This window comes from Odocoileus virginianus, chromosome 33 (assembly GCF_023699985.2).
Source record: "Odocoileus virginianus isolate 20LAN1187 ecotype Illinois chromosome 33, Ovbor_1.2, whole genome shotgun sequence".
Lineage (NCBI taxonomy): Eukaryota > Metazoa > Chordata > Mammalia > Artiodactyla > Cervidae > Odocoileus > Odocoileus virginianus.
The window spans coordinates 32,315,948-32,336,041 of NC_069706.1; the positions used below are offsets into that span (position 1 = coordinate 32,315,948).

The following is a 20,094-nucleotide window of genomic DNA, read 5'->3' on the forward strand; positions in this document are numbered from 1 at the left end:
CTGTTGCTTTCCTTATCCTCACCTAAAGGGCAGGGAGTGTGTTTTACTCATCTTTGCATCACCCAGTGTCCACCACTATAGGGCATGTAGCAGATACTCAAGCTAGCTCTTCGGTTCAGTTATTTTGAATCAATGGCTTTGAGAAACATGTGCCACCTTTGATCTCTATTAGTAGACTCATCCTTCCCTCCACATGCTAGTTCAGCTCTTTCACTCCTCAGGCGGGCAGATACTATTCCTGGGCTCCTCATCAGCAAGGTGATTTGTGGTTATCGAGCCATGATATTGGTGGATTACAGAATAGGGAACAGTCATAGTCAGAGGCTATGTCAAGTTCAGGGTTAGTTAGTGAGATAGTTCTCTGGGTACACAGAAGGAAGTTTCTCTAGAGGTGAAAAGAAATAGCTGCTATCAAGCAATGCAAACTGTCACCTGCTTTCTTTTGTTTCTCAAAGCGGTTGCTTCAGGGCCCTCTCTGCATACCGCGAGCATGAATAAATGCCTGGGGTGACAGGAGAAGACAGGGAGCTGCAGTGAAGACTGAGTATTCACCCAAACATCTACTGAGCATCTACGGTGTCTGTGGACACAGTGAGGACTTAGAGCAATTGCATCTACTGTATTCTCAAAATTCAACTTAAAGGTCATTTTTTCCCCCAGATTCCTCTGGACACCCTTCATCTAGATTAGGGTTGTCATAGCATCTTGTACAGTACTTCCCTTTAACCTAGCGTTTATAAAATGGCATTTGAAATGCTTGTTTTCTGGTCTGTATGTTCTGCTAACCTGGAAGCTCTTTGAAAGCAAAACCCAATTTTGTCCTCAGCACTTTGCATGCCAACTTGCACAGCGCAGGCATCATTTAATCAACGATTATTGAATTAAATGAGACATTGATGTAGTATCAAGTATGGACAAAGTGGCACCTCAGGATCTCAGGGGGAAGTCTTGTTGGAATTCTAACTGAATGTTGGAAGAGTAAGTGGTCATCAAGAAGAGCTAAGAGAATTCCAGGTGAGAACAGATGTGTGCAAACGTTGGAAGGCATATTGAAGGTGTGAAATTCTCTATAGTTGGAGCACAGTAGTGTATCTGGGGAGCGAGGGCCCCAACAGGAGAGAAAGCAGTACAGGATAGTGTAGAACCTCAGTAACATTGGTGTCAAGTCCATAAAATATAGATTATGGCTGCAGCCCTGACCAGAGATTTAAGATGTTGCCCTAGGCAAGAGCCAGAGACCCCACTGGCAGCGCCTCGCACCTCACCCTGCACACAACATGTGCTGCCAGCTTGCCCGCAGACCCTGGGCCGCTTGGGAGCCCAGTGTACTCTGGGATGCCCAGGGTGGGGCCTGTTGGGTGGGACGCCAGGGGTGGGGCACCTGGGGCGGAGCGCGCAGGCGCGCTGGTGCCTCGAGCCCCAAGGGGAGGGCGGGTGCGCGCACTTCTCGCGCACGCGCGCACGGAGGGGGCGACGGCCGCGGTGACGCTACTGCGCCGGGCGGGCGGCGGCGCGTGAGGCGCGCGATTCTCGTGTCTTGGGAGCAGTGCCCCGGCCCCCGCCGTTCCCGCCGCCGCCATGTCGGGCCGGTCGGTCCGGGCCGAGACCCGCAGCCGGGCCAAGGATGACATCAAGAAGGTGATGGCGGCCATTGAGAAAGTGCGGAAATGGTGAGGGGCCAGGCCCAAGGGTGCTGGCGGGGAGGGCCGCCGGCCCAGGTCCAGAGCAGCGGCGAACTGGCGGGCGGGGTGGGAGCCGACCGGCAGGCGCTTGGGGGGAGGGGGGAGCTGAGAAGGCGGGAGGAGGGAGCCGCTCGTGTCGGCGTGAGGTCAGAGGGCGCGCCGGTCGCGACCAATCAGAGGGCTGCCCGGCCCGCAGGCCCGCCCACCTGCTCCTGCCCCCGGCAGCGCGGCGCCGGCGGGGAGCTGCCGGCGGGGAGCTGCCGGCTTCCGGCGGCGCCGGGTCTGAGGCGTTTGTTCAGCCGTGGGTAGGCGCGGGCCTAGTCTCCGCGCCCGCCTGCGTGAGGAACCTTTTGCGTTCTGAACTGTCCCGTATACTAACTAACAATCTCTGAGGGGTTCCCGTTAGCCAGACTGAGCACTCTGCGTATTAAGGCGTCTGGGTTAGGTGAGAACTTTTCGTCAAGCTACCTGCCACGGGACCGGGGAATCGTTAGAATAAAAATTCCTGTCTTTCTCCTAATATGGGCTCACGCGCGCGAACTGGGTAGGCATTTTCTCTTGGTGACCTGGGAGCTGTTAGTAGAAGAGTCAGGATCTCCGCCTTGTTTGGAAACGGCTCCTGTCATGTTCATTACAGGCGCAGGTTGACCGCCTATTTTGTACCAAGAGTTCCAGTCCGTTATCACCTTAAGTTTTCACAGCCAGGTGTTTGCGCCAACTTCTTGAGTACTTTCCTCTAGCTGATTGCTACCGATAACTTTTACTTTACTAGTAACTTTAAAGCCGGGTAGGTGTTAGCTCCCTCCAGGAAGCCTTCTCCAAGACCTCCTGCCCCTCACCCTCCACTCCCTTTAGAGTCACTGTTAAGTCGCTAAGTAATGTCCTACTCTTTGCGACGCCATATAGCCCGCCAGGCTCCTCTGTCCATGGGTTTTTCCAGGCAAGAATACTGGAGTGGGTTGCCGTTTCCTTATCCAGGGTATCTTCCCAACCCAGGGATCAAACCCGCGTCTCCTGCTTTGGCAGGTGAGGTCTTTACCACTGAGCCACCTGGAAAACTGAAGGTCATCATTACCTTGGACTTTATTTGCATGTTTATTTGTCCATTTTGCTACATGACCAAGTTCCTCATCTCTAGGGACTTACAAATACTAGGTTAAATAGTTAATGATTTTCCTCCTCCGAATCTAATGCTTTAGGTTTTGTGAAACCTAGGACTGGGCATCCCTTCCTCTTCTGGCCATCTCTGTTCTTACCTGTAGTCTGGGGCAGTTGAGTATCTTCTGTCACCTGGAACTCTGTCTCACCTGGAACTCTGTACCGGGCTTCCTGTGATCTGTCTGCCTGCTTCAGGACTGGCTCAGTTCCCTGGTCCATTCATTGCTTTGTATTTTTCTCAAGTGTGAATTTTTTTTAGCACTCTTTTGCTTAGGAAATAATGCTTCATTGATCTCTTCTTGTCCGTAGGATAAAGACCAAAAATGATTCTTCATACCTCACTAGACTGGCTCAAACTGCCCTCTTTCGCAAGATGCTGGCCATCTTTCAGTTGGGGCCACACTACCTTTCCTTCCTCTCCCCGCTCCTTCCACTTGCCTAGTTAGTGCCTGGCTCTGCTCTGCAGTTGCTTCCTCACCAAAACCTTTCAAGAGCCCCAGTCTAAATCGGGTCCTCTCCTATATGGAACTTTCCACAGTGGCATTAGGTTGAACTATAAGACATCTGTATTTGCCTTTTTTATCTGCAGAAATGTCAGTTTGATGTGGTTGAATCTAATGATCAGGTTTCTAACTGAAATGAGTTGCGTGGTGTCTGTTTTCAGTTGGAATTCAGGCTCGGGGGCGTCAGGACTGTGCATCTTGTGCCCTGTGTGCTCAGGACCTAGCATAGGGTCTTGTAAGTTAAGTACTTGTTGAATAAATGAGTGGCTTGTCCAGGAATTAATTCTAGTTTCTAAGTCTTTAGTTCATTCTTTTTTATGTTACATCACAGTCTTTATATTTTTGTGATGTCATTTGCTGAATAGCATCATCAATAACAGCAGTTACTTTTTTTGCTTTTTTGTGCTCACATTGGGACTCGAAACTTTCAGAAGTCACACTTCAGGCTCCCCAACTCTGGCTGTCCATAATCTGCCCCTTATTTAAGAATGTTACTTGCTTTTCCCTCCCCAGGTATGTTTGGGGAGGGGAGAACAGCTACCCGTTTTTTTTTAAGGCCTATCTCAAAAGTATCTCTTATGTAAAACGAAACCTTAAAGCCATATTTCCATGGCACTTGGCCTTCACCTTTTCCAAAAGCCAGTGTGAGGCTCAGTTCTGTTAGCTGAAGGCATCATGTCCTGCTCCTTGGTTATTGGAATTGTGTTTCAACCCAGAGTTTCCCTGGTGGCTCAGATGATAAAGAGTCTGCCTGCAATGCGGGAGACACAAGTTTGATCCCTGGGTCGGGAAGATTCCCCTGGAGAAGGAAATGGCAACCCACTCCAGTATTCTTGCCTGGAGAATCCCATGAGGAGCCTGGTGGGCTACAGTCCATGGGGTCACAAAGAGTTGGACATGACTGAGCGACTAATGCACCCAGAGTTTCACAGGAGTTTTGCCTTCCATGGAATATCCTGGTCTTTCAGCCTTCTTTCTTGCCACCTTCACATATTACAATGATTTCTTATCTTTTCAGTGCTATGAGTTCCCAAGATAGGGACGCTATCTTATATATCCTTTATCACCTGTAAGGCTTTGTATAATAGGACTTTATAAAATATCAGTGGGATTGAATTAATTTGGGGGAGATGAAGAAGTTATGCGAGATGGATACCTGAGTTTGAATTTGTGCTCATACTCCATACTACTGTAGTCTGTGAGGGAAAAAATGGTTTTGGTACACCATGTGAGCAGAGGTGACAGGTGGAAGGTTCACTGTTAAAGGAATTCGATAGCGAAGTGTTTCTGGAAAGGGTGATTTTGCCTTGAAAAGTAAAGTATGATTGGACAGAAAGTTTATGAGGCATTTAAGATTGAAGACATCTGGTGAGAAGTAGAAAAGCACAAGTTCTTATCAGAAAATCTGTTTTATTTTATCAGTTCTGAGAAGTGTCTTTGTTTTAGGGAGAAGAAGTGGGTGACTGTGGGTGACACGTCCCTTAGGATATTTAAGTGGGTTCCTGTGACAGACAGCAAGGAGGTAAGTGTGGAAGAAAATCAAAACAACAAAAAGGTAACATCTTGTTTCTTTCTTTCTTTGATTGCCTCTTAGCTGTTATGGGATTTATTTCCCCAGAATTGAGTTGAAAATACTTCAGGGACCCCTCTGTCATTGGCCCATGCAAAGCCTCTCATTTTATTAGATTCCCCCTTCTCCCCGTTATTCCCTTTTCTTAACCCATTCCTCTTTTCCAGGGCTTGGCCAACTACAGCCCAGGCCTGCTCCCTGTGGTTCCATATAGTTTAGTTTGAACACACCTGTGCCCGTTGGTTTCCTTATTTGTGGTGGCTTTTGAGTTGTAATGGTAGAGTTGAGTAGGCCATAACATCTAATGGCCTGCAAAACCCAATATATTTATTATCTGGCCTCATAAGAAAAAGTTTGTGGACTCCTGCTGCCAATTGTAGTGTGTTAGATGTGTTTTGTATGTATATGTGCCTTTCTGATTCCCCTTCCATGATTTTATTTGTACATCTGTATATTCTTCAAAAATACACGTTGTTTCATATTTGTATTTTTAAAACTTTGCATTCATATATAGCATTGTGCTGTAAACCTCTTTTCTCTTTTTGTTTGGAAACTTGAACATGCTTCTATAATTGTAAATAAAATTATTATCTTTACTCTTGCATTATATTCTCTTATGTGCAGTAACCACATTTATCTATCTATACATTCCCTGAGTGATAAACTCCCAGATTTCTCCCCTTCTTTTTATTCTAATTGTTTTTAAAAGATCTGAACTATAAAATGCATACAAAAGTATCTAAAACATAATGTACTGTACAGGGAAAAAAATATGAAGCTAATACCCTTGTAAAAGCCACCTATGTCAAAAGATAGATGTTGCTAACTCCCCCAGCAGCCTCTGAAACTCTTCCCATCATCTCTCTTTCTCCCCTCCAGGGGAGATCAATCTCCTTCTTTTGCTTTTCTTACTACTTATTTAGTCATGTGTAAACATTACTTTATATAAACAGCATCACGAAGTATCTATTTTTGCATGTCTGGCTTTTTTTGCCTAGTGTTATGTTTGTAGAATCATCCATGTTGTCCTTGGAGCTGTTTGTTCCTTTTCCTTGATGTATGGAGTTCTGTAACAGGACTGTACCATAATTTATTAATTTCTTATCAATTTTCCTGTAGATGGGTATTTGGATTGTCTCCAGTTTGGGATAATAGGAACAAAGCTCCTGTGACCGTTCTTATTTTGTATATGGGTCAACATGTGTGTGAGTTTTCCTAGAGTATATTCCTGGGAATAGAATTGCCAAGTCTTAGGATATGTGTATTTTGAGCTATACCAGGAATGCCAAAGTGATTGTACCATTGTATATTCCCACCAGACCTACCAGAGTTCTCCCTGCTGCAAACCCTCATCAACAGTTACTGTTGTTGGACTTCATGTATTAAGATATCTCATTTTGGTTTTGATATGGTGATTAAGGATGTAATTACTAATGAGATGGAGAACGCTTTCAGCATCCTTTGGGATTTCCTCTTTTAGGCAGTGCCAGTTTAAGTCTAATTGGTTATGGTTTTTTTCTTGCAACTTGTAGGGATTCTCTGTGTTGTGGACACATATTCTTTATTGATTGAATACTGTCTGTACCTTGTTCCATTCCATGACTTGTCTTCACCCTCTGTTTACGCAGGCCTGAGTAGCAGAAGTTTTTTTAATTTTAATGTAGACAGAATAATCCTTTTCTTTATAATTAGTGCTTTTAAATGTCTTAAATCTTTTCCTTTTTTGAGGTTACAAAGATATTTTTCCATATAATCTACAAGCTTGTTATTCTATTCCCATTTATAATACACCTAGTTGATTTTTGTGTATTTTGAAGTAGGGACTCAATTTCATATTTTTCCATGTGGGTATACATTTATGCCACCACTTGAAGAGACTTCTTTTCCTCTTGCTCTGTAGAACCACCTTTGCTGTATTTCATGTATAGATATGGGTCTGTTCGTGTGTTTTGCTGCCAGCTTTTTTGGGTAGCCTGGTTGACTGTAGTGGACATCCTTCATCCATTCTCCTTGAGGACTTGTGAGAAGTTTTCTCTGGATTAGATGCCCGGGAGTGAGATTGCTCTGTTGTTGGCTGTCTATATATGATTGATTTTTTAAAAATATTTATTTATTTAGTTATTTGGTTGTGCTGGGTCTTAGTTGCAGCATGCGAGATCTGGTTCCTGGATCAGGGATTGAAACCAGGGCCCCCTGCATTAGGAGTGTGGATTCTAAGCCACAGGACCACCAGGGAAGTCCCATACATTATTGTTTTTACTCGATGTGGCCAGATCTCTCTTTTGAACTGTTGCCCTGGATAGTTACCTCCTGTTTCCCACATCCTCACCAACATTTGGTATCATCTAACACCTAATTCCTAAATCCTGATAGTCTGGTAGATGTAAAGTGGTATCTCTTTGTTTATTCTGCATTTCTCTGAATACTAGGTAGATTGATAATTTTATCTCTTCAGATTTCCTTTTTATACATTTAGATTTCCTCTTCTCTGATTTCTTCTTTCTTTTTTGGCTGTATGGCTTTGCGGGATCTTAGTTCCCCAAGCAGGGATTAAACCCAGGCCCTCAGCAGTGAAAGCGTGGAGTCCTACTAACCACTGGACCACCAGGGAATTCCCCTCTGATTTCTTAAGTTTTTGTTATTCTTATATTGGACTTCCTGTCTTTACTTTCCTGATTTGCATGGATTCTTTTATGTTATAGATACAGCAAACTCATTAGTTTTGTACATGGCAGTTGTCTTTGTCTAACATGTCACATATGGTAACTTTGTCAGTAATAGCCTTTAATTTTTTTCTGTCAAGTTAACTTTTTCCTTATGATTTTTATTTCCAGGTTGATGTTTCAAAATTATTCTCCATTTCCTGGTTATAGAGGACTTCTGCATCTTCTGCTAGCTTTTTAATTTTAACTTTCATTTTTAGACCTTTAATCCATGTAGGTTTTTTTTTTTTTTTTTAAATGGTGAAGACAAGAATCTAATTTTAATTTTCCTTCATATAGTGAGCCACTACCCCTAATACTGGTCACTCCATAATCTGTCCTTCTCCACTGGTATGTGATGTCGTTCCTATTGTATGCTGTATTCACATGTTTTTGTTTTTGAGCTTTCCATTTTTTTGTTGTTATTTTATCTGTTTCTGCGCTAGATTTATTTACTATGCTTTTAGTGTGTCTTCATGTTAAGTAGGGTGAGTTTTCTCTCTTGTAGGTTTTTGGAAAGATAGTCTTTACCAGAATGATAAATTCCTTCTCTCTTTAGCTTTCTAAGGCTTATTAAAAATTATGAATAGATAATTTGGACTTAATCCAGCTGCTTTTCCTGCATCTACTTAAATGTTCATGGGACTTTCGTCCTTTAATCTATTAAAATGACGAATTTCTGATGTTTGAACCATTCTTGCCTTCTTAAGACAAATTCTACTTGGACATGCCTTTCTTCTTTTTTTCCTTTTTAATGTTACATTCAATGCACAAATAATTGAGGTATTTGCATCTGGTTTGTAAACTGGTTTGTAATACTCTTTCTTTATGCTCTCTTTACCTTGTTTACACCAGCATTCTAAAACAAATTAGGCAGATTCCCCTCTTTTGATTTCTAGAACAACTTGCATAAAATGAAGGATCTACCTTTAGTACCTTCTGGGTCTTTGGTGGCGAGAGAGGTGTTGATTATCTTTACAGTGGCTCTCCTGGTGATTGATGTATTTAGGTTTTCCCTTTTTCTGTACTACTTATTTTGCTTTTTTGTGTCTTTTCTAAAAAACGTTTCCATTTCAAGTAGGGGATTGTTTCTTTAGTGGGGGACAGTGCTGAGTCTTCACCCTTACCCACTTCCCCAAGAGCGTTTAGAAATGAGGCAAGGCACTGTTTGGCCAGCCATGCTAAGCTTTTGGCAATACATGAGTCAGTCCTATGCAGTGAAGACTTAATCAGCCTGTCCAGAAGGCCAGCAGTATCCTGCTGATGAACACTGTTCTGTTTTCATGTGTACTGCTGTGTAGTCATTTATAATATCCTTTTGTACTTTAAAGTCTCTGTTGGTAATTATTTTGTCTTTTTTGCATTTGTTATTTATGTTTTTTCCATGTAAAATGGTCCTAAAATCTTTATTAAAAGAGTCATTATGCAATTTTTGTTCATCTTTCTTTTCATTTTGCTTTCTTCTCTATTTGATTAATTTTTGCCCTTGTTATTTTCCTTTGTTTTATTCTGTTTTTTCCACTTCTTGTGTTGAACACTTAACATGTTTTTTTCTAGTTTTTCTTTGCTTTTTTTTTTTTTGTAGTCCATTTCACTTCTGTAGTTATCGCCCACAGATTTGGACATCCATGAGTATCAGGATATCATTGATGGTGTCGTCTAACTGTAAGATTTTCATAGGTTTCTCTTTGGTTTCCTCTTTAACCCAAAGGTTATTTAATAGAATGATAATTTAGTTTTTAGATATGTGAGATTTTTGAAAGTTGTCCTTTTAAAATTGGTGTGCTGATTCTATGGAATTGATAGGGTATTTGTTTTTTGGGCTTACTGGGACATTTTTTGTGACCTGATCTATAATTGAATTGTGGACAGTTCACTTATAATTAAAACAGATATATACTCTCAATATGAAATTAAACAATTTTTGATTTGTTATGTTATCCAAATCTGTATCTTTGCTCATCTTTGTATGGTTTGCTCTGTATGTTTCTGAGAAGAGTGTGTGAAATTGTTGGTTTGTTTGCTTCTTCATGGTCTGAGTCACTTATCCTTTGTACTTTGAAGCTCTATTTTTGATCCATGTATGTTTATGATTCTTACCTCATCATGACCTATTCGTCCTTTTCCAGTATGTAATGTCCTTCTTTGTCCCTTTCTCACCTCAAATTCTCTTTTAACTGATACTAACTTTATATCCCATCTTCTTTTGATTTGTATTTGCCTGGTATGTCTTGTAATGCTGTTTCTCCCGTTTTACATTTTTCTGCTTATTGGGCATATTAGGATTAGGTTTAGCTGTGGGTGACGGAAAACTCAAAATAGCAGTAGTTTAAAGCAGTTGTTTTATTCTTAGAGAAACAGAAGTATGCAGTCCAGGACTGGTGTGGTAATTTTGTTCTAAGAGTCCCCAGGGACCCAGGTTTCTGGCACCCTCTCTATTCCTTTTGTTTTTAAATTTACTTTTAAGAGAGTAATGGTTCTATTCATTTTACGTTTCTGTTGTGGTAAAATATACATATCATGAAGTTTACCATCTTAACCACTTCAGCGTGTACAGTTCAGTAGTGTTGAGTGCATTCACCTTGTGTAACCCATCTCTGAAACTCTTCATCTTGCAGAAGTAAAAAAACTCTGTACGCATTAAATAATTCCCCATTCCTCTGTTCATGTTTGACCTTATATTCCAAGTTTGAGCTCCAGCCATCATTCAGCACATTCAAGTTCAAGGCAGTAAGAGAGTGGAGGGTTAGCAAATAGTGTTTTCATGAATGTAAGGAGTTTCCCAAAAGTCTCCCTAAGACATGTATACTAAGTGTTCATAGTAGCTGTGGCACGTCTGGGTGCCAGAAAGGCTGGGAAAGTGTGACTGCCTAAAAATTATATTTTTATGGACAAGGATTTCAGTTATAATACACTTTCCTTTTATTTTTTTCCTCTTCACCTCATGATGACTAGACACATTTTCTTCTGCTGATCTGGAAGTTCTACATTCTATTTTTAATCTTTTTATTGGCAACTTCCAACCTAATAAGACTTACACTATTTTTCCATGTCAATGTATAAAGCTTATCAAAATCTGTATTTTTCCTCTGAGCCTCTGGTCTTCATCACCCCCCCCCCCACACACACACACACACCCTTTCATCCCTACTCTGTCCTTCGTTTTGAATGGAATTTCATCTTTTTTTTTGGCCACACCATGTGGCTTGTGGGATCTCAGTTGCCTGGCCAGGGATTGAACCCTGGTCAAAGCACTGGGAGCCTGGAATCCTAACCACTGGGCCACCAGGGAACTCTTTAAATGCAATATCCTGTAATGATGACATCTAGCTTCATTTCTTAATTTTTAGTTTGTTTCATCTCTTTATCCTTTCTTTGTATATTCTGACTTCTTCATTCAGTTTTTGCTCATTAATCTTTTCTTCAGCTCTTACCTATTTCTGTTAATAGACTCATTCACCTAATTTTTTCTTTGAACAGTTTCATTGCTTATACCAAGTATCCTTGGCGGTGGTTCAGAACAACTTTCCCGTGTCATCCTTGTCTTTCTGAGGAGACCTGCCATGTTTTATTGAAGTTCTCATGTCCCGTCGGTGCACTGTTCCTGGTACAGCTTGCTCTGTTAATCGTCTCTCATGGTACTTGTTCTCCAGTGTCTGGTTGGTTTTCTCTGTGCGCTCATCTTTTATTCCTTTCAACTTTGAGCTGTGTTAGCTAGAAACGTGTAACTGAGGGGAGACGGTGAGCCTGAGCTCCGTGCTTTCTCCTCTATAGCTGAGGAGATGGGATTAGCCTCGGGGTTCAGCCTTTCCCTTTTCCCCTCTCTCATCTTCTGCTGTCTCCCAGGGAGCTGTACTGGTGTCCACATGCTGCCTTTATCTGCAAGCAGCCATCCTTGCCAAGTCCGTGGAGCCGGTGGGTGAAAGTGAGGGGCTCTGGGGCCACCCTTTGTTTCTCATCTAACCTTGGCTCTGGTGATGCCAATACCATAAAGGCCAAAGAGGGGAGGTTCCCCATTTCTCACATAGAAGCCCCTGACCCTTTCCTATTTCTTTTTTTTCCTTTGCTTGTGCCATGCGGCATATGGGATCTCACTTCCTCAACCAGAGATCACATTTGCCCCTCCTGCATAGGAAGTGCAGAATCTTAACCACTGGACCCGGGGGACATCCCCCTTTGCTATTTCAAGTTCTCCTTGCTTAGGACTCAGCTCCCTTTGTCTCTCCGAAGGACTTCTCACAGTGTTTGTATTGGTTTTTGAGCTGGACCCTGAGGTCCATTGGTTTATCTACCTTCCAGTGGTCTGTGGTAGTGTGCCAGCTTCGAAGGTACTAGCATAGACCTATTAGGTTAGGAAAAATAGAAAATGATCAAATTGGTAAAGAAGAATAAGTGAAGGATGTAAGGGAGTGGGACATTGCTGATGGGAGAATAAACTGGGACAAACTTTCTACAGGTTGATCATATATATATACTTAAAAGCTTAATTAACCAGATGTTGGGAATCCTTTCACAATATATACACATATCAAATCACTCCAGGATGTACTTTAAATATTGTACCATTTTATTTGTCAGTTATACCTCAGTAAAGCTGAGGGTGTGTGTGTGTGGGAGCCTTCAAAATATTTATGCCTTTGATCTAGAAGTTTTAGCTCTAGACACTTATTCTCTGGACATAATCATGATGTGTACAAGTGACATCTGTGTTGAGTGCTGCAGTATTGTTCATGGTATTTAAAAATTGCAAGCAAGATGAAGAGCTTAGCTGTAAAGAATTGTTATTGTGCACCCGCATATTGTACAGCTTTGTTACCCTTGTAAAAGATGGTCTAAAAAACTACTCAATGGCATAGGAAAATGTTTTTGATGAGTTGAGGGGGAGCAAGTTATAATACTGAATCATGGTCCATTTCGATACAATTATATGTTTCGGGTTTCTCTGGTTGTGCAGGTGATTTTCATTTCTTTTCCTGTATTTTCAGAATTCTTATGGTGAATGCATATTTTACCTGAGCATAGAATCATTGAACTAATGAGAGATCAGGAAAAAATAACAGTAACACCAAAAGTTGGCATGGGTGCTGTGATGCTCATACTCCAAATGTATTGCCAACCTTCTGGTAGAGAGTAGGGAGGCACAGGGTATTTTAAGAGAAATATGTTTTTACTTTCTGATCTAGAAGGGATGTTTTTTTTTTTTTTTTGGTGTGAATTTAGCAAAATAATCCAGGAAAAAATAAAAGTTAAGCATTGTAGATTTATTTCTACTAGTACTAAACAAACACAGTCTTAAATAAGGTAAAGCTAAATGTCCACTAGTTGAGTAGTGATTGAATGAGTATGATACCTGGAATATTATGCAGCCAGTAAAAATCATATTTAGGTAGCCTCTGTAGTTAAATGGTAAAGAGTAATTGCAGTAAAATTATGTCTGCATATAAAACATGAAGGAAAGGACTATATACACATATATGTACAGTTGACTTATTGCTGAGTTAGGATTGAGAGTATTCACAAAAACTAAGCTGTGTTACTAGTACAGTGCATGTACAATAGAGTGACAGGTATGTGAAGTATGGATTAGTAAGTTTGGGATTGTCCAGATTTGAAATTCCAGCTGTGAGGATGCTCTCATTTGCAAATGCTTGGGTTGGTGATTGCCTTTCCTGTGGGCTGGTGTGTTGCAAGCTAGTGCTTACCTTCCACTGTGGTTCCCCTACCCATGTGACTTGCATCTGCTTGAAGGCAGAGGTGGACATGGGAGGTCACTGAGTGGATGGGGTAGATAGGTCAGGAGTAGAGCTTGTAGGGACCCCTTGTCCTGTCCCTGCTCACATTACATATCAAGTGACTCCTTCCTTTGTCCAGTCAAAGGGCCTTTCTTCTTTTACTTTTTACCCCTAGCTGTGCTCCTGAAACAGGGATCTTTCTCAAATGAGTATTTTGTAATTCTTACCCATCCATGTAGGGAAGGATCGGGCAGAGCATTCTGATGAGGGCAGAAAGCAGGAGGGTCCCACAGAGAACTCCAGTGGAAGCAGATGTATATAGCTGCCTGTCTCTTGTGAGTCATGAGATTAAAGTGGGAAGGGTCCATTTTACTGATAGAGCCAGAGGCCTGGGAACACCTTGTCCAGGATCCTGTTATTTCTTGGGTCCTGAAACCACTGTTGTTCCTCATGTTCCTAATCCAGACCTCTGTGGTGTCTCAGCACCTTCTCTCTCTCTCTCTGTGAGTCTTCTGCTTGGCTCTGTCATATTCCTCTTTTTTTCCTTTTCTAGAAAGAAAAGTCAAAATCGAACAGTTCCGCAGCCCGGGAACCTAATGGCTTTCCCTCTGATGCCTCAGCCAATTCCTCTCTCCTTCTTGAATTCCAGGGTGAGTTGCATCCTTATGTCTTCCTTGCAGGAAAATGAACATTTAAATGACCCATCAATAATCCGAAGACTAGTCTGTGTGTCATTTCAGTGCCCACGGTTTTGCTGGTATCTTGCTGGGTACCTGACAGAAGTCTTTGCATTTCAACTTCACAGTAACCTTGCAAGACAGACAACAGTCTCCTCACTTTCCAGTTAAGGAAACTGAGGCTCAGGGACGTGAGGTTACGTATCTAAAGTTAGTCACTCGTAAGTGAGGACCCATGGTAGGTCCTGGTTTTCTGGATCAGAAGCTCTTTTCTTTAGACTGTGTGTTTGATGAGAGCACTTCAGAGGGCCATGCCCCACCCCACCCCGCCCCCAACCCAGGCTGGGGCATCTGCTTGTTTGTCTACAGTTTGTCCAAGTTCTGCCTCCTAAACCAGTCTTTGGTAGACGTCTGGCCGGAGTCAGCACTGCACTGAGAACTTTACCTTTTATACCTGTGTGGTAGTTACTGCTTATGAAGCACTTTCACTTCAGTGTCTCCTTTTTACCCTTGCATCAGCCTGGGATACAAACCAGGCAGTTACCATCATCCCAATTTAAGGAAACTGATACTTGGAGAAGAAAAGTATCTACCTAAGCTGAAGAGTGACAGGACTTTATTATTTTGTATAATAAAATGTTACTTCCATTTTAGTGTAGAAGATAGTGATCATTGTAGGATGAAGACTAGAAAAGGCTTAAGATTTTCTCTTTGGAGCTAGACTGAGAACAACCAGGTATCCCCTCCTTCCCTCTCCCCTAACCCCGAGGTTGGTGCGGTACAGAAGGGGGGACAGCTCTCCAGCTGCGTGAGCTGTCCCCGCAGCATAAAGCTCGGGGGACATGGGAGGCTCCGTTTCTTCAGCCTGGCCACCGTCTCATCCTTTCCACGCAGTGAACCTTTAATGCGCTCCTCCCGGGTGCCGGGTACCATGTACTGTGCTGGAGACGCAAAGGGCCTCTGTGGGCCACAGAGGCTACCTGCACTGGGTGTCCTGGAGGGAGACCGGTGTGAATACAGTAAATGCAGGTGTGCGCAGGAAGCAGCAGGGGCATGAGAGGGGGTGGTCGTCACCACCCAGGGGAGCCTGGGACATAGGGCTCTGCAGAGGAGAGGATGCCTGAGCTGCCGGCTGCCAGGTGTAGGGGCTTTGCAGGAAGATGGGAAGGAGCACATCATACCAGACATGGTGCTGGTAGCTGCTCTGAGGTTTGGGTCCGACCTGGCTGGAGCCAAGGGTACGTAGGAAGAAGGGCTGGCAGTGGGCCTGGAGAGCAGTGTGTAGGATGTGATAGGGCCCTCTAGTGGGCAGCAGGGAACCACAGAAGGGTTTAGAAAGTTTATTCTGGCCGTGGTGTGAGGTCGCCGGGTGTGGCTGAGACCCAAGGAAGGGCAGCTGGATGGCTGTTTCCAGAGGCCAGGCCTGCACTGAGGCAGTGGAGGAGGAAGGAGTGGATACACATGGCATCAGAGCAGTAGGACAGGTACAGTTTGGTGACTGGCTGCTGGAGGTGGGGGAGAGGAAGGAATTGTTGAGTCGGTTTTTAACTTAGCTGGTGATGTTAAGCCTTCAACAGCGCTTCCCAGGTGGGATCCAGTGGTCCGTGAGGCAGTGAGGCAGAGCCTGGGCAGGTGCAAGGCCTGAGCCGACCATCTCCAGACCCCGTCACCCTCCTTCAGATAGCTGAGAATGGCAGGCAGACTGTCATTTTCTACACCACTTGTGAGAAAGGTTGAGAGGCAGAGCCATGTCCTTCCATTCACTGGATAGTGAGAAAATACTAGGTCCCAGCTATAATTAGTGGATACTAAAGAAGGGACTCATATGCTTATATTGACCTCTCTGACATATAAATTTTGCATAAACTTAAAGATTCTGGCTGCATCTGGTGGTGCTTCGGATATATGTCATAAAATAACATGTGCTTAAATTCATCAATTTAGATTCTGTTGGTAATTTGCGATGTGCAAAAGCCCTGGGCATGTCTGCCCTTGGTTCAGGGGCTGTTTGCAGCTGTGATCGGTGTGTGCCCAGCTGTGTCCACACTGTCTGCAGAGACCCCAGGCCCTTGGCTCTGTACTGAGCCCCCTCGAGCGTGACTGGCCTCAGCTGTTGCCTTTGTCGTGTGTGATTTTCAGATGAAAACAGCAACCAGAGCTCCGTGTCTGATGTCTACCAGCTCAAGGTGGACAGTAGCACCAACTCGAGCCCCAGCCCCCAGCAGAGCGAGTCCTTGAGCCCTGCGCACACCTCTGACTTCCGCACAGACGACTCCCAGCCCCCCACGCTGGGCCAGGAGATCCTTGAGGGTGAGTCTCCCTGGCCCAGGACGTGTGTCTTGGAGGGGCCATGCTCTTGCTCTCGATGGTTTTCTTCTTTAGAGTCACAGGATAGAGATGGTGCCTCAGAACTGGCAACTTCAAGCTGTTTGTCAGTTGTTTGAGGCTCTTTTGGGGAATGGTTGTATTTTCCCCTTTCACAGAATGATGGAAAGAAACAGCGACACGACTGAGTGCCAGGCTCTCCGCAAGGAAGGCACTTTTCATATTTGAGGCCTGGTATGATTCTCGGGTTTCCCTGGTGGCTCAGCAGTAAAGAATCTGCCTGTAGTGCAAGAGATGCGGGCTCGATCCCTAGGTTGAGAAGATCCCCTGGAGAAGGAAATGGCAACCCACTCTAGTATTCTTGCTGGGAAATCCCACAGAGGAGCCTGGCAGGCTACATTCCATGGGGTCACAAAAGAGTTGGACATGACTTAGTGACTAAAACAGCAAACATGATTCTCCTTTCGAAAAGCCCATGGAATAGCAACTGTTGTCTCCATTTTATCAATGAGGAAGTTGTCTTAAAAAGTTCAGTTGCTTGGCCACGATCCCACATTTGGTGGAACTGCCTGATTTGTTTCATTCCTTCTGACTTCGGAGTTAGTGCCCTTTGTACTGGATTCTGCAAATTTCTTCTTAGAATGTATGTTGATTCTATAACCAGTGGATACCCCTTCACCAAGGCGCCTCCTAGGAACACTTCCCCAGCCTGGGGGCTCTCCTGTCCCAGCAGGCCCTGCAGTTACACTGATCTTGCTTTTTCAGAGCCCTCCCTGCCTGCCTCGGAAGTTGCTGATGAACCTCCGACCCTCACGAAGGAAGAACCAGTTCCTCTAGAGACACAGGTAAGGAGGTGCTTTGGGTTTCCTGGTTTCTAAGGAAAATGTCAGGGCTCTGTTGATGTGCACTGGCTCTCTAGCATGGGAGGGATGTAGTGGGGGTGGGGAGGCAGTGAGGGATGCTGGTTAGAAGGTTGGGGAAGGTTAGAAGGTCAGGAGGTAGGGAAGAGGTCCTGTGATTGGTGAGACAGTTGGGTGAGACAGTTAGGGTCGAAGGGGAGGCCTGCTTCAGAGGGATGGCCCTGTCATTCCGTGCTCTGGCTACGTCTAGATTGCTGAGGAAGAGGAAGACTCAAGTGCCCCTCCCCTGAAACGCTTCTGTATGGACCAGCCTGCAGTGCCGCAGACAGCGTCAGAAAGCTAGCACCACCCTGGCGCCCTTCGCCTCCAGGCCCCATGCCTCTATTTATTGCATTCTGGTTCTGGCTGTGCTGTGTTGCTGGGGTAAGGGCGAGCACCGAGGTCCAGAGCCTGCACCTCAGAGCCTTCTGGGCTGGAAGGTGGACGCGGGACCTGGGGTCGTAGCATCATCTTCCCATCCCTGGCACCTCTGTCTGCCTGACCCTGAGAAGAGGAGCACTCCTGTCCTCTGCACCCCAAGGAGGCTGGCGCCTCGGCCACTCCAGGATCATCTGTCACCTCCAGTAGCAGTCTCTGCTCCACAGCCTCTGGACTGAGCTGCTGGTGCCTCTGCAAGAGGAAAGAGAGGGGGAAGGCACCCTCCAGAGAAGAGCGTGCCGAGGGCTTACTTGAACTTGAATGGAGACTGTATATTCATGGACTTGCCCATAGGGCTAGGGACCCTATAGGCTGCTGTTGGAGAATGCCTGAGTAGACTCTGGAGGGAAGGGAAGGGCTTAACTCCACACGACGGCAGAAAAGTCCCACCTAGACTTCATGCTGTCCTGGCACTTGTACCCATTCCTGAGGCCATCCTGCCTCTCATGGGCTCTCTGGCTGTTGACAGTCCTTTGTCCCCCCACTGTAACCACCCCCTTCCCCCAACACACATACGCGCACATACTCACAGTTGTTTCCACCTGGACATTTCATTCCAGTATCCCCCTGCCTCCTGCCATGGTTCCCAGCTCTCCTGCCGCAGACTCTGTCCCAGCGAGAATTTGAGGTTCTGACAGTACTCATCCCCACAGTACTTCTTCAGCCCAGACTTTCTAGAAAGTTTCCTTTTCTTTGAAATCTGCATGTTTCATCAAACCTTGTGATTTTATTTTTTGTTTCAAAAAAGTTTAAGAAAATGGAAATGGACAACAGTGAGTGAAGACATATTTTAGCACTGAATAGAATATTTTTAAAATTAAACTATTTGAAATATGTCTTGTTGGCAGCTGAGTGCTTCATTCTTGAGGGTTGTGGGGGCAGGGGCTGGCGGTGATGGTGGCTGAATGCTTGTGAAGTCACTGCAGGCTGGGCCCTGCCAGTTGTCTTTGACTCCCATAGAGTGACTTCAGTGACAATGATTTGGAGACTCTGAGGTTGTCACGTCCTTTGAGTTATACTTCTGCCCCTGTGTACGCCGAATACAACCCTGTGTACATGGGATGTATTTCCCACAGCTCCAGGTCCTTAGGTGGCTGACTCTTAAGTTTTTCTTTTAACTTTTTATTATCGTAAAATACACAACCATAAAATTTACCATTTTATTTTTTTTTCCAGTTTGACATTTTATTTATACAAAGTATTTAGGGCACTGATTCTCAAAGTTGGCTGAATATTGGATTCACCTGGAGAGTTTAAAAAATACTGAGGCTTATATTGGCTGCTGCTGCTGCTAAGTTGCCTCATTCGTGTCCGACTCTGTGCGACCCCATAGACTGCAGCCCACCAGGCTCCACCGTCCCTGGGATTCTCCAGGCAAGAACACTGGAGTAGGTTGCCACTGCCTTCTCCAATGCATGAAAGTGAAAAGTGAAAGTGAAGTCACTCAGTCATGTCCGACTCTTCGCGACCCCATGGACTGCAGCCCACCAGGCTCTTCTGTCCATGGGATTTTCCAGGGAAGAGTACTGGAGTGGGGTGCTGTTGCCTTCTCCTAACCATTTTAAAGTACACAGTTCGGTGGCACTAAATGCATTCACAGCATTGCACAATCATTACCACTATACAGCTGCAAACATTTTCATTGCCTCAAGCAGAAACCCGTACTCCTTAAGCCCTCACTTCCCACTTGCCCCTCCCCCAAGGTGATGGAGGGAAGGGAAATAACAGAAGTGGATTTGGGACCTTCTGAGGTTTAGGAACCAACAGGACAGGCCGGAAAAGACCAGCCAGAAGCTGAAACTGTAGGGACTTCCCTCGCCATCCAGTTGTTAGGATTCCAGACTTCCACTACAGGGCACATAGGTTTGATCCCAGGTTAGGGAACTATATCCTCTTAAGTTGCATGGCACAATGAAAAAAAAAAACAAGCTGAAACTGTCTAGTCAAGGGTGTAGGTCTATATCAGTGAAAGATGGGTGTTAAACTGGAGCCATAGAAATGGAGGAAAACTGCTAAGCAACAGTCACATTAAAGCTTATTATTTTTTCTATTTTAAAATGAAAATATCACTATAGAAAAACATACTGGAAAAATACATGAAAATATAATGAAAGAAAAACAACAACAACCCATAACTCCCATCTCCAAGGTAAGCACTGTTCTTTATTTGGAGAGCCACTTCTCAGCTCCTTTTCATGGAGCTGCAGCTGATATTCTCTATTCATAAAGCCCCACCTCTAGTTTCCACTTCCATCTGCAGGATTTCCAGCTGTTCTTGATGGCCTCCAGGGTACCTCTAGTTCTTAGGGCTGAGCCCGAGCCCATCCCTGAGTCTCCCATTTTAGATCTCTGCTTTACCAACACCAGGGCTGGGTTCTGGTCCACAGCGGCCACAAGCGCTGGAATGA

At 44.5% G+C, this 20,094-nt stretch overlaps 1 protein-coding gene across 5 annotated transcripts; it reads left to right on the forward strand.

Moving 5' to 3' along the window:
* Positions 1–1,442: 1,442 nt before the first annotated feature.
* On the forward strand, positions 1,443–18,523 carry BCL7B (BAF chromatin remodeling complex subunit BCL7B). Of its 5 annotated transcripts, none has more exons than XM_020896840.2 (7): positions 1,443–1,638; positions 4,790–4,865; positions 13,587–13,682; positions 13,901–13,997; positions 16,164–16,334; positions 17,115–17,194; positions 17,460–18,523. In XM_020896840.2, the coding sequence occupies exons 1-7, from the start codon at positions 1,625–1,627 to the stop codon at positions 17,550–17,552; spliced, it is 627 nt and encodes a 208-aa protein (XP_020752499.1). In that variant the 5' UTR covers positions 1,443–1,624; the 3' UTR covers positions 17,553–18,523. The 5 variants fall into 5 exon arrangements, with proteins under 5 accessions (XP_020752499.1, XP_020752498.1, XP_020752500.1 ...); XM_020896839.2 differs by having other exon boundaries at positions 1,444–1,670; XM_020896843.2 differs by lacking the exon at positions 1,443–1,638 and adding an exon at positions 1,932–2,127.
* The last annotated feature ends 1,571 nt before the right edge of the window (positions 18,524–20,094 follow it).

What these genes read in the sequence shown, in the direction of transcription:
- BCL7B (XM_020896839.2), top strand. Translation starts at nt 1,579, where the DNA reads ATGTCGGGCCGGTCGGTCCGGGCCGAGACCCGCAGCCGGGCCAAGGAT. An exon ending in TCTCCTTCTTGAATTCCAGG is followed by an intron (nt 13,998 to 16,163) that starts GTGAGTTGCATC and finishes TGTGATTTTCAG; the next exon opens with ATGAAAACAGCAACCAGAGC. An exon ending in GGGCCAGGAGATCCTTGAGG is followed by an intron (nt 16,335 to 17,114) that starts GTGAGTCTCCCT and finishes TTGCTTTTTCAG; the next exon opens with AGCCCTCCCTGCCTGCCTCG.